The 12,843-nt window shown below is 35.1% G+C and overlaps 1 protein-coding gene across 3 annotated transcripts in view; it reads left to right on the top strand.

Moving 5' to 3' along the window:
- Window positions 1-9,254, top strand: part of LOC122074062 (kinesin-like protein KIN-14I) — a 29,212-nt gene extending 19,958 nt beyond the window's left edge. For 2 of the 3 annotated variants that reach the window (XM_042638871.1, XM_042638870.1), the window contains exons 8-24: window positions 1,020-1,201; window positions 1,578-1,693; window positions 1,866-1,968; window positions 2,442-2,594; window positions 2,692-2,838; window positions 2,987-3,187; window positions 4,216-4,380; window positions 4,505-4,618; window positions 4,761-4,907; window positions 5,020-5,214; window positions 5,385-5,511; window positions 5,682-5,884; window positions 6,805-6,987; window positions 7,406-7,501; window positions 7,688-7,885; window positions 8,007-8,278; window positions 8,631-9,254. In XM_042638871.1, coding sequence (XP_042494805.1) covers window positions 1,020-1,201; window positions 1,578-1,693; window positions 1,866-1,968; window positions 2,442-2,594; window positions 2,692-2,838; window positions 2,987-3,187; window positions 4,216-4,380; window positions 4,505-4,618; window positions 4,761-4,907; window positions 5,020-5,214; window positions 5,385-5,511; window positions 5,682-5,884; window positions 6,805-6,987; window positions 7,406-7,501; window positions 7,688-7,885; window positions 8,007-8,278; window positions 8,631-8,826 — 2,798 coding nt within the window. In that variant the 3' untranslated portion in view covers window positions 8,827-9,254. The remainder of the gene's footprint in view (window positions 1-1,019; window positions 1,202-1,577; window positions 1,694-1,865; window positions 1,969-2,441; window positions 2,595-2,691; window positions 2,839-2,986; window positions 3,188-4,215; window positions 4,381-4,504; window positions 4,619-4,760; window positions 4,908-5,019; window positions 5,215-5,384; window positions 5,512-5,681; window positions 5,885-6,804; window positions 6,988-7,405; window positions 7,502-7,687; window positions 7,886-8,006; window positions 8,279-8,630) is intronic. The other variant, XM_042638873.1, reaches the window with a different exon arrangement.
- The last annotated feature ends 3,589 nt before the right edge of the window (window positions 9,255-12,843 follow it).

The raw sequence follows: 12,843 nt of genomic DNA, 5'->3' as shown, positions 1-12,843 counted from the left end.
AATTTTGGGTGATCCCCTACATTTCTGTATTTGTCAACGTGACATTTACTTGTGACTATTAGTTGTTTTTGAAATCTATTTTGTATGTCATTGGTACTATGTAAAGTTAATCATGTAACTAGAATGAAGTCCACAAAATACAATAAATTATATATATATATATATATATATACTTTATTCAAACTTTGATTGATTAAAATAATAAAATGTTTTATTTTTTTTGTACTTAAGAAATGGTGTAGTTTAAGCATTACATATCTATAAGTTTTTTTTTTTTTAGATTCATTTTTTAAAATAATAGTACTAGACTGGTATTCTGCCTTTCTGGCATGAGTGCTAGAAGCTATTCCAGCATCTATATTTTTTTCTGCAACTTGATTTGTTAGTCACTGCTGAAATTGAGTGGATTTTCTTTTTTGATATTATGATCTAGTCAGAAATTAATTTAAGCCCAATTTCACTTCACCACTTTTGAATATAATGCTTTGAAAATTATTTGAAAAGGTTGATTTTGTTTGAAGATCTTCGACAGTTGGAGAACCTGGGAGAAAGCCCTACGTGGTGGCCCATATTGTTGATATGGGCTGCCACATTTGGCATATGGCCATGAGTGAGAATGATGAAATTCATGTGTCAGGAACCATTGTTGGTGCTAGAAGCTTCCCCCTTTTTCAAAAGTAATGTTAGCATAAAAGATTGAAGTTTAGTTACTTTTTAATCTCAGAGTTGATAGAACCAAAGTTCTAAGAAATGACAAAAGGATTTGTGTGGTCTCAGCTAAACATAAATTTCCTTTTGAAACTTGAAAGTGTTGGTATTAGCATAATTTTCCGTGGAACTTTACCGTAGGGAGAGCCCTACATTTATCAAATTATAGATATTCTTTCATATTGCTCTGTTTAAAAATAGCAAACATTTTTTTGGAAATTACTCGTTTATAAACGCTGCCTGAGTCTACCCATGTAGTTGTTTTCATATTTGGCTAATATATATATATATATTTTTTTCATGTTACTTAGAAGAGTATATTGGATTGGATGATAATAAATACATTGGGGATTTGCTGGTGGAATTTAAGGCAGCCAAGGACCGTAACAAAGGAGAAATTTTGCATTGCAAGCTTTGTTTCAAAAAGAAGTTATTTCGGGAGTCGGATGAAGCTGTAACAGACCCAATATTCTTGCAATTGTCCTATGTGCAGGTATATACTCTTTGATTCATGCAATGCCTTAAAATGTGGATCAGATGCGTGGTTGAACTAATCAACTGATGAAGTTTCCTTGAAGCAGGTTGATTTGACCCAGTACTATGAGCCACAACCAAACCTGATGTTTCATTCTATATTTCTGTATTGACTTTCATTTTTAATGCCATATGACATCGTTTGAACTACCTCAGCCAATGTACTTGTTTTGAAGAATTGACCCTCCCACTTTACCTGCTCAACCTCATTTTGGAACATTGGTTAGGGGTAGTTTTAGCTGCTTTAATAATCACTTGAATATTTTGATTGCTTCAATTGAAATTTGATCATCTTGAGTTTCAGGCTTGGTACTGATTGCCAATTTTTGTTTCAGTTGCAACATGACTATATCTTGGGGAATTATCCTCTTGGAAGAGATGATGCTGCCCAGCTTTCTGCGCTGCAAATCTTGGTTGAAATAGGATGGGTTGGCAGCCCTGAGTCATGCACGTTAGTGGTTCATATCATCCTAACTTTTTGCATATTTCCTTTATTTATTAGTTACCATATGAATATTCATTTACTAGACCCTAATTAACTAAAATAAAAGGGAAAGTAAAAGAAAGAGTAGGAGACATGAGCCTAGTAAGTTCTTCCTTCTTAAATAGCTGTTTTCTTCCAGTGACTGGACTTCACTTCTTGAAAGATTCTTGCCTAAACAAATTGCAATCACACGTGCAAAGAGGGAGTGGGAGCTAGACATTCTATCTCGTTATCATTCTATGGTAAGGCTCAAGGAATTAAATCTTCTAGGAGTGGCAAATTAATTTCAATTAATTATGTATCCTCTAACTGGTAGTTTGAAATTTTTAGTTCTGCTTTTAATTTTCTGAAATCATCTTGTAAGTAATGTTCCAGATGGAAACACCTACAATATTGATGAACTATGTAAAGTTTTCCTTTCATTTCTGTGCAAAACCTTGATGAATATTGTTCCTTTTCGATTATATTTAAGCATAAGATTTTTAGTATGATTGGATTTGACTGTCTGGTAGAGCATGCTATTTTATTTGATTTGCAGCTAGTCTATACAATGTCTGGCATAATATATGAGCCTGCTTTTTGGATTCATTGGCTTATGCATGCAATTACAGATCTTTCCTTTTTCTTTGTTATGGGTTATAGACCATCAAAGACCTTATGATTGTTATTGATTTGTCATCCTTTGCTTTTAAATTATCTTCTTTTCCCCTTGTAGGAAAATTTATCAAAGGATGATGCAAGACAGCAATTCCTTCGGATCTTGGGAACTCTTCTTTATGGTAACTCAGTTTTCTTTAGTGTTCGGAAGATTGATGATCCCATCGGGCTTCTGCCTGGTCGGATCATTTTGGGAATTAACAAGCGTGGGGTTAGTCAGAAATTTATAATTCTCTATATTCTTCTTAATATGTAATATCGAAATTACATATATCAAATACAAATTTTGAGTTTGAATACTTTTCCAGGTTCATTTTTTCCGGCCAGTTCCAAAAGAATATCTGCATTCTGCTGAGTTAAGAGACATTATGCAGTTTGGTAGCAGCAATACTGCTGTGTTTTTTAAGATGAGAGTGGCGGGTATCCTCCACATATTTCAATTTGAAACTAAACAGGTTCTATACATTATTCTTGATTTCGTTGTTCGATCTGGTTTATGCTCGGGTTTGTTTTATGGATTTTTGAGCTGTGCATCATATTTTCTGAGTGAGTGTAGTACTACTATATTTCATTTAAACTTAGCAATTCCTCGATTTGTTGTAGGGGGAGGAAATTTGTGTTGCCATTCAAACACATATAAATGATGTAATGTTGCGTCGATACTCCAAAGTGCAGTCAGCTGCAAGTGCCTCCACCAATGGAGAACTATCACAGAACCTAAAGCCAGCCAGTCTGGATGTTTATGAGAAATGTATCCAAGAGTTGTCTAAAGCCGCTTCGAAATCCCAGAAAAATGCTGATCAAGTAAGTACTCTGCTCATAAAGTGTAACCTCTTGAGTATTTTGGGAATTTTGTGTCCTAAAGTTGTATGCTGATATGATGCAATTGAGGGTGTCCAATTGGGCCAATTGGTCTTGTTGTTTTGGGGGTTTTTAATGTAATGGCGCCTTTTATATGCCAAAAGGTTGGGTATTAAGGGTGTACACGGGATTAAGTATAGGGATAAGGTTTATGCAATACGCAGGTGTTGTTATTTTATTTTATTTCTTATTGGTAGTGTAATTAGGATTGGAGTCAATCTTATCCTTGTTTCCAGCATTTTAGATTAGATTAGGAGATTTCCTCCAAGCATGCGGTTAGAGAACATAGGTGTTTTGTGTCTCGTGCTCTCTCTGCTCTCTTTTTTCTCCTATGATCTCTCCTACTCTTCTTTTTCTCCCTATTATCCTCCCTTTCTCTTTTAACTGATACCCTATTTTCTCCTTTTTTTTGCTGCTGCTGTAGGCTTTGAAATAATGTTATTCTGTTGTTGGTTTTCTCTGTAACAACAGATCTGTCTGTACTTGATTGGCATCAGCTTGTGCTCACTGGCAGAACCTGCTATTCGTTCTGCATTATGATATCTATCTATCCAAAATATATATGAGAGAGAGTATGACCCTTCCTAATGGTTCTCTAAATCTAACATGATGGTGTGAGGATGTTAGTCCTTGTTCAATGGTGGCGTGTTTTAACTTTTTTTCTTTGGTTGGGAAGGCATGAAATTTTTTCATTAATGTAAATAAAGCATAAGAAATATATGTATAACATTATATGGTAATGTAATCTAAAACTCTTTTGTGGTAAAAATATCCTTGGTTTCACCAAGGTGGAAGTAAAAACTTTTCTCTTTCCAGGCAAGTCTACTAATCAACTAGGCAATGAAACCTTTGCTGCATATAAATGGTAAACTACAGTATGCACTTTTTAGTTATTTCTCATAAAAAGCATTATTGTTTCTTCTTCTCATGGGCTTCGTGTATGTGGATTAATCAGTTAGTTATGTTTATAGTTAATGGAAGAATTGCGTGGAGAACAAAAGAAAGAAAATGAAATTCAGGAGGAGTTGGAGTTAATGAAGCAGTCGCTAAGATCTGAGCAGCAAATCGTAGCTGAAGTTACACTCAAGTGTAATAAACTCAGGTCGCTATGTGAGGAAAAGGAAAATGCCCTTCAGGTGATTAATTGTGACATAATTTTATTGCATATGCTTATGTTTAGTTTCTTGGAGGCAATTTAATATTCTCTTTGAAATTTTTTTTCTCTGGTGTATTTTAATATTGTTTTTGCTATGTTGTTAGGCTGCACTATTGGAGAAGAGAAGCCTGGAAACTAGATTGTCAAAGATCGGAAATCTAGGGTATTCCTTTTCTGAGAATACTGTTAAAAAGGCTTTAGTTGGATCTAGTAACCAGGTAAATTCGGTGAAAGTAATTAGACATTTTACTTGTTTAGCAGTCTTGTTAAATTACTTTGTTTCAAAGTCTTTCTTAATTAACTCTTATACACTCTTGCATACTTGAAATCAATAATATTAGTCATGTTGGTTGTATGCAGGCTTTGAGTAAGATCCATGATGAGTTAAAAGCACAAAGTGATGAGTTGCATTTGCATACGACTGAAGAAACTATAAAGAAGCTTGCAAGTGAGAAGTTATCATTGGAACAGAAGATTATCAGACTTGAAAAAGAGAACGCTGTTGAGGTATAGAAGTTGTTTGCCTCTCTCCATTGTTTGTTCATCTAATTTATTCGAAGAAGCTTGCATGAGCTCTTGTGGAACACAAAACTGATCTCTTTAGACTATGAAAGTGCAGATGGAAATCCTAGAGAGAAACTTTGAGCAAGAATGCAAGGCCCTTAAGATACAGATTTTTGAACTCGAAAGGAAGCTGGAAGGGGTTACCCAAGATTTGGCTGTTTCTGAGTCCACTCTTACAATTAAAAATAGAGAGTTAGATACATTGCAAAGAAATTCGAAGGAATTAGAGGAACTACGAGAAATGAAAGAGGTGATATTTTGAAGTTCTAATATTCATGCCTTATTTCATCAATGTGTTAAATAATTGAATTCTACCATTTCTACTAATTAATAACCTTTTCCATATCTATTGATTTTCCACTTCTTGTAGTTTAAATAAATTCCGAAATTGATTTGCTTAAAATTTACTAATTGTTTCAGGACATTGATAGAAAGAACGAGCAAACTGCTGCTATTTTGAAGAGGCAAGGAGCTCAATTGGTAGAGTTAGAAGCTCTTTATAAGGAAGAACAAGTCTTAAGGAAGCGATATTTCAATATCATAGAAGGTTGGCATATGGTATCAGCTCTATATATACCAATAGAGCAAATACATATCTCTGCTTAACAATAATATACTTCATTATCGTAGAAAATACTTTTTTTGGTTTTCACTGGTCTAAACATGTGTAGTTGTTCAACATTAACACTATGTATTGGGTTCTTGCTTACTTTGCAGATATGAAAGGCAAAATCAGAGTGTATTGCAGATTACGACCTCTTACTGAAAAAGAGATTGCTGAGAAAGAAAGAAATATTGTTACTAGCTTCGATGAGTTCACAGTGGAACATCCTTGGAAAGATGACAAGATAAAGCAACACATTTACGATTGTGTCTTTGATGCCACTGCTTCCCAAGAAGAAGTTTTTGAAGATACAAGTGTATGTTCTTATTCAAATCTATTAGCAAGGTTGTCAACAAATCTGACATTTATACGATTGATAAAGCTTTGATAATCTGATTAAGAGTAATCCCAGTAACCAGATCAAAATTTAATAATGCCTTGAGACCTGATTAAAAGTAATTGACTCGTAACCGGATCAAAGCCTGGTAATGCCCTGAACGGACCCAATTGAGGTCCAATTTGTCTGGTGTCACATAAATGTATGTGAAATCTATAATAGCATTACATATGTTATTTGAATTTGGGAAAAACTATGGATCACCCACGTGGGTAAATAGGTCAAGGTTTGGATTGTTCACGTGTCAAGTTTCAGCTTCAAATTCAATCATTTTCACTCACCTTCATTAAAAAAAAAAAAATCATTTACCCTCCAATGTATGGCATCTCTCCATGCACCTCCTTGTGGTGCTGGATTTTTTAAGGGTTTTGTTTTACCAAGTGGTCGACTTGGATTTAGCTGAACCGTGACATGTGGGCAGAGGTCCTTGGGGTGCCCATAAAAATTTTCCCATCAAAGCTGCCATGTGACAGATATTTGATGCTCGATGAACATCCTCTCTTGGGTGCCCTATAATGTGCTCCTTTAGAGAGATCAATATATAATGCTTCTAGACACATTTTGCTTTTGTCAAAGTTATAAGTTATCTTTTGTAATTTTGCTAGATTTAAATCCAATAATAAGATATTACATAATATGATAGGATTATGTAGGATATTCAAATCTTATTAGATTCAAATAATGATAACTGTGTGAGAGAGATTTATTGGGTTCTTGGATCGGATCAGGTTGGCTCATTCACTTCTAGAATCAAGGGTGTTTTTACTTGAATCCAACCTATTAACACCCCTATTAGTTTTATTCAGATAATTATATCTAACTTTATTATTACAATTCAGTATCTTGTGCAGTCGGCAGTTGATGGCTATAACGTCTGCATATTTGCATATGGGCAAACCGGCTCTGGAAAAACATTTACAATATATGGTTCTGAGAGAAATCCTGGTCTTACCCCTAGAGCTACTGGTGAACTTTTCAAAATTTTAAAGCGTGACAGCAGCAAATTCTCTTTCTCATTAAAGGTTAGTGTCAATGTGAGACCTGAAAAATGTATACTAACTTAGAGATGATTTAAGTTCCCAAGAGGTCCTTTAAGCTGTTAACAAATTGTTAATTGTTTTCATTTTTAGACATATTAGCATGTATGCATTGTTTTCCCTTTATGTAGCTTCTTTAAAGTATCCAGTTTAAATTTTGAGTTTTCTTAAATGGTTAAATTTTATCTTTATAATTTTAAATTGAAATAAATAAAGTTTAAGCTTTATTTTTGCTTAAATTGTTTCAATATATTCTACTTTACATGGTATTAAATAGATACTGTTAAGCTGTTATAGAGTCATCTATTTTTGTTCTTCAAAAACACTTTCCCCTCTATTTTATAGTATTAGATATTATCATAATTATGGAGCTATTAACCTTGCTGCTGATTAAATGGTGCAGGCTTACATGGTGGAGTTATATCAAGATACTCTTGTTGATCTTCTATTACCAAAGAATGGAAAACGTTTGAAATTAGATATCAAGAAAGATTCAAAGGTGATACACATGGGATAATTGATACTTTTTATTATTCTTTATTAAAATATTATGGTTATTTTTAATGCTTGATAGATTAGGATTTAGTAGCTTATAGCCTTTTACTTAATTGTTAGTCCACCATTTGTGAACGTTCTCTTGATCATTTTAGTATTCTCTAATTGGTCAATTTTGTTCTTCTCTTAGGGAATGGTATTCATTGAGAATGTAACAAATGTACCTATTTCAACTGTTGAAGATTTGAGAAACATTATTTTGAGAGGTTCCGGGCAGCGACATACATCAGAGACTCAAATGAATATGGAAAGTTCAAGATCTCATTTGATACTTTCAATTGTCATTGAGAGCACTAATCTTCAAACCCAGGCTTTTGCTAAAGGAAAGGTATGCTTGAACATTCATTGCAAATGATAAGCACAATAGCTAATTGATTCTTTAATCAGAGTTCCAGAAACATAGGTACACTACTGTTTTAATCTAATTTACATGAGATTTCTATATGCAGCTAAGTTTTGTGGACCTAGCTGGTTCAGAGAGAGTGAAAAAATCAGGTTCTTCAGGGAGTCAACTAAAAGAAGCCCAGAGTATCAACAAATCACTTTCTGCTCTTGGGGATGTGATCAGTGCTCTATCTTCGGACAACCAACACATACCATACAGGAACCACAAGTTGACAATGCTTATGAGTGACTCACTTGGTGGAAATGCTAAGACCCTCATGTTTGTTAATGTCTCTCCGGCAGAATCAAACTTAGATGAGACATATAATTCTTTGACGTAAGTTTTTACTTCATCTAGGAGGTGTGTGTGTTTTTGCATGCTTTGGACTTGTGGTTAACTCTATCCATTCAAATATTTCATTTGCATCAGTTAGTTTCATGTGGTTTTAGTTTCATGGAGTTCAATGAAGTTAATAAACATTTTATGACAGATGAATTGCATGGTATTGTAGTTCATCTAAATTTTAATATGCCTTATGGCCAATCAGAACCTATGGGTTTTGTCCCCATGAATGTGTTTCTTTGGTGTTGATCTTTTATAAAGGAAACCAATCCTTGGGAAAGAATTTTGTGAGCTTTCACAAATGGAAGTGTTTCTATTGACAAATTTTCTTCTCATGTTGACTTAGGTATGCTTCAAGAGTTCGGTCAATTGTCAATGATCCTAGCAAAAATGCTTCTTCAAGAGAAGTTGTACGTTTAAAGAAGTTGATCTCCTATTGGAAGGAGCAAGCAGGCAAGAAAAATGATGATGAAGAGCTTGAAGAAATCCAGGAAGAGAGGCCGCCAGTAAAGGAGAGGACTGGTGGTCGACATTCTATGTGAGCATATGATAATTTGATATTGCAATGGCTCTATAATTTTGAGCCGGTACCACATGGTTGGCAACATTTCTAGAGGATTTTCGAGATGCAATTGAGGATGTTATCCTGCCTGCATTGCTGCCCTCATTTTATGAGTGTGCTTGTTTAAGATCTTAAATCATTGCATTGCCAAGCCCTTGCTCTCAACACTTTGTTGAGGGCTTAATGATCATATTGGGCTGAAAAGATCGACACGATAGACGATATTGTATAGTCTGAAGAGGTATATATTTTGCTCTGTGTTGAGGGCTTAATGGTCATATTGGGCTGAAATGATCGACACGATATTGTATAGTCTGAAGAGATATATATTTTGCTCACCCTTGTATTTTAAATCATTGCCATATGTAGATCCTACATCTGTGAATGTGAATTTACCGTTCCTTTCTCCATGGGGTTTTATTACCCTTTCTTTATTTAGAAGTTATAAATTATCACAACTCAAGCTGCTGGAAAAAAAGAAAATGAATACAAACCAACATATGAAACAGAAATTTCTGAAACAGCTCTCTTGCCTTCTCCCCCCCTCCCTCCCCCAACCCCACCCCACCCCACCCCACCCCCTCCACCCCCCCCCCGCCCCCAATTTTTATTTTTTTATTTTTTGACAATGTAACCCATTGACAATGAAAGTTTATTCTATTTTTTAAGGTTATTTCTAGGGAGAACACTAAGGCTATGTTTGGTAGCCAAGAGAAAAAAAAGTGCAATTTTTGTACCATTTCCCCTCCATGGTTAAAAAACCAACTTCCTTGGGCTGTGTTTGATAGCCAAGAGAAGAAAATGAATCTTCTCTTGTTTAAGGACATACCAAGCACAAAGAGAATTTCTTAACCCAAGAAAAAAGTACAAAAGCTTTTCTTTTTTTTTTCTTTTTTTTTTTCTTCTCTTACAATGGTAGCCAAACACTTATTTTTTCTATTTTCTTCCCCTGAATGAGTCAATCCCATAGGTTTGGCTGATCAGAGACTGTTGAAAGGTAATTTTCAAACAAAGATAACAGGGATATTCTCTAACTAGTACTAACATCTTTGCATAACTAACCCAAAGGTTGTCTTGCCTATCAAAAAAGAAAAAGAAAAAAAAAAAAAAAGGAATTTCGGCAGTACATGGATGGAGCCATGTTGGCATGCATAGTGAAGCATAACAATTGAGTTGAAAATTTCAACCAGGTTCTTTCCCAGTTTATTAGAACGAATGGAAATGGTAGTAGCTAACTATACTTTTTCAATTATTATTATTATTTTTTTTTGGTAATGTATACTTTTTCAATTACTAACATCTAAAAGTTTGATTTTTTTTTTTTATTTGATATTTTCCTATCTTTAAATATTGCACCTTATCTTAGGGTATGTTCCATCCAACCACATAGAGCCTCTTAACGATTTAGTTGAAAATTTTAGTTGAACTTTGGTGAAATTGAAACTGAGATATTCACACTACTATTGCTGATATTTGATGAAATATTTCTTCATTTAAGAGAAAAAAAAGAGGATGAGAAAATAGGCAATTGTGAGAATGGAATCATATATATCATCCTCTTCTCTCTTAATTTAGTGTCTCTACATGAGCTGTGAAGATTCGAAATTTGTAACCATGGAAGGATGTGACGATCGTGGATGATGAAGATTGAAGTGGGTATTTGTGGATTGTTGTGGTGAGGATGCTACGTTTCCAAGAGATATTTGATTTGAGCCCGGAAGGAAGGAGATAGGAACAGCGTTGGGATTCACCGTTCAACCACAACCATACAAAGACACAGCCATTCGCCATTCAACCACAACCGTACAAAGACTCAGCCTACCCACAAAAACCAACAAAACCATCCGAGGCCTACGTATACACACATCTTCACGTGTTCGTTTTGTACTCCGCCCCGCTAATGCGGCTAAGCAGTAGCCTCGTGTCAGGTTTGTATCAGTCCGAACGAGCCAGCCACAAAGGACACACCTCCTCGCCATAAAGGACACTCGGCTGTGATTAGTCCATGCCGATGGCGGTGGGAACTCGTGGACAATCCTCTCGTGTCGCCGCCCTTGAAATCTCCAAATCCTTGGCAACACTAGTAGAGAGTTTCACGGAAACACGTGTATGATATTGCTTAGGGATGTTAAATGTTGGCTCACACGCGGACAGCTGCCTTGGATTGTTCCCGCAGGTGGTAGCGCCCTGAGGTACCTTTCATTAGTCTCGAGTTCCAGAGTCCAGAGTCCAGAGTCACCCGTCCAGCACCAATGAACGGCCTGCCAGTACCTCCACGGCACCACTCGTCCAAACGTCTCCACAATCCGCCGCCACGTGGCCCCGTGTCCTTTTTTTTTGGGCCCAATCCCCCTTGGGGCCACTGCTATGGTAGGCCCACCTTGACAAGGAGAAATAAAAAAAATTGGCATGCACGAATAAGCCGTACTTGAATTATCAGATTGGATATTCCTTAACAGAAATGTATGTCCAATAATAAAGGGAAACCAAGGAGCATACTCAACTCTCGAATTAATTTAGGATATACTCAAAGGAATTCTCACTGTCAGATTTTGGTGGCAGCATGTGATATTGGAATAGATATATATGGGAATGTCTGGGTCAGCCATCTGTTGATTTTGCTATTCAAACCTAGCCATAGGCCCATATGGCCTATTTTGTGCCATTTATGTCTTCACCTGTGAGAGATTTTTCTTTTTAAATTTAAAATTCCTCTTGGAATTGTGATATTTTCTTTTGTTCTTTTCAAAATTTTCTTATCAAAAATACAAAAAAACATGAGAAAATATGAAAATATAATAAGATAAAAATGAAAGATTACACAATGATTTCCAATGTGTCTATCTTTCTTTTAAAATTCAAAATTTTTTGAATTTTTTTCTTTTTTTTTCTTCTCTTGATAACCAAACATACATACTCTTTTTTATTTTCTTACAATTTCTTCTCTTTTATTTTCTAGATTCTTTTTTCTTTTCTTTTCTTCCCTTGGCTACCGAACATAGCCTAATGTTTACAACATGGATCAAGGATGATGTGGACTAGCCCACAAAGTTGAAGTATGGAGTTGTTATGTCGAAACACCAAGGATGCTCACCAATATATACTTTTAAAGAGATGGATTGTACCTTAATGTAAGAAATGTCGAGGTAGAGAAGTGATCAGCCCTCATGATTGGACATGGTATATGTCTGGGTTGAAAAGCCTAAACCCAACCTGGTCCAATCAACAATATAGGGTCACTGCTCCTTCTCACTGTATATTGAATCAATTATATATATTTTGTATTAAAGGATGCGACCCCTTGATATGCACCACGTCCATATATATGGGGAGGTAGAGCCGAGGCATGAGTGTTTTTTCATAGCTTAGCTTTACTTTTCCATGTGTGTTGGTGTAGAAAACACTCAGAATTAACGTGGTGCATATATATATATATATATTTGGTGAAAAAATTGACGATATTAAATGGGTCAAGCTTGGTTTCGGGATTTGGCTTTGTCCAAGCAAAAAATGTTTGTAATTTTATTTTTTCTAAGTAGACATTCCGGATGGTTATCAAGAGGGGTCATATGTTTTCATACGTTGAATGGTGATTTAGTAATTTTGATCATTGGATTAAAGAAAATGGTTTTAGATTTACTAGATGTTAAATTTTATATTCAAATTCAATCAAGAACCCTCCCCACTTGTATATTCGCACATCTTGTTATTCTTCAATTGTTCAAGTATTGACATCCACCCTCTTCGTAATCTTAAAATTTTCGATACTTCATTAAGGTCTAACTGTCCATAATATTCATAATATTTCAATCATATTTGACTTGCCATGTGACAGAACCAAGTGTATGTTTGGAGAGTATTCTCACAAAAAATTGTTTTGATCCTATATCAATCATATGAGGGGTTAATCCCATATCGATCATGAAAAATATTTTATAAGAATTGATATGATCTTGAGTTCTCTCACATTGTAAACCTATTTATGCGGTCAAGTTCT

This window comes from Macadamia integrifolia, chromosome 3 (assembly GCF_013358625.1).
Source record: "Macadamia integrifolia cultivar HAES 741 chromosome 3, SCU_Mint_v3, whole genome shotgun sequence".
Lineage (NCBI taxonomy): Eukaryota > Viridiplantae > Streptophyta > Magnoliopsida > Proteales > Proteaceae > Macadamia > Macadamia integrifolia.
This window is presented reverse-complemented; position numbering and strand designations above follow the sequence as displayed.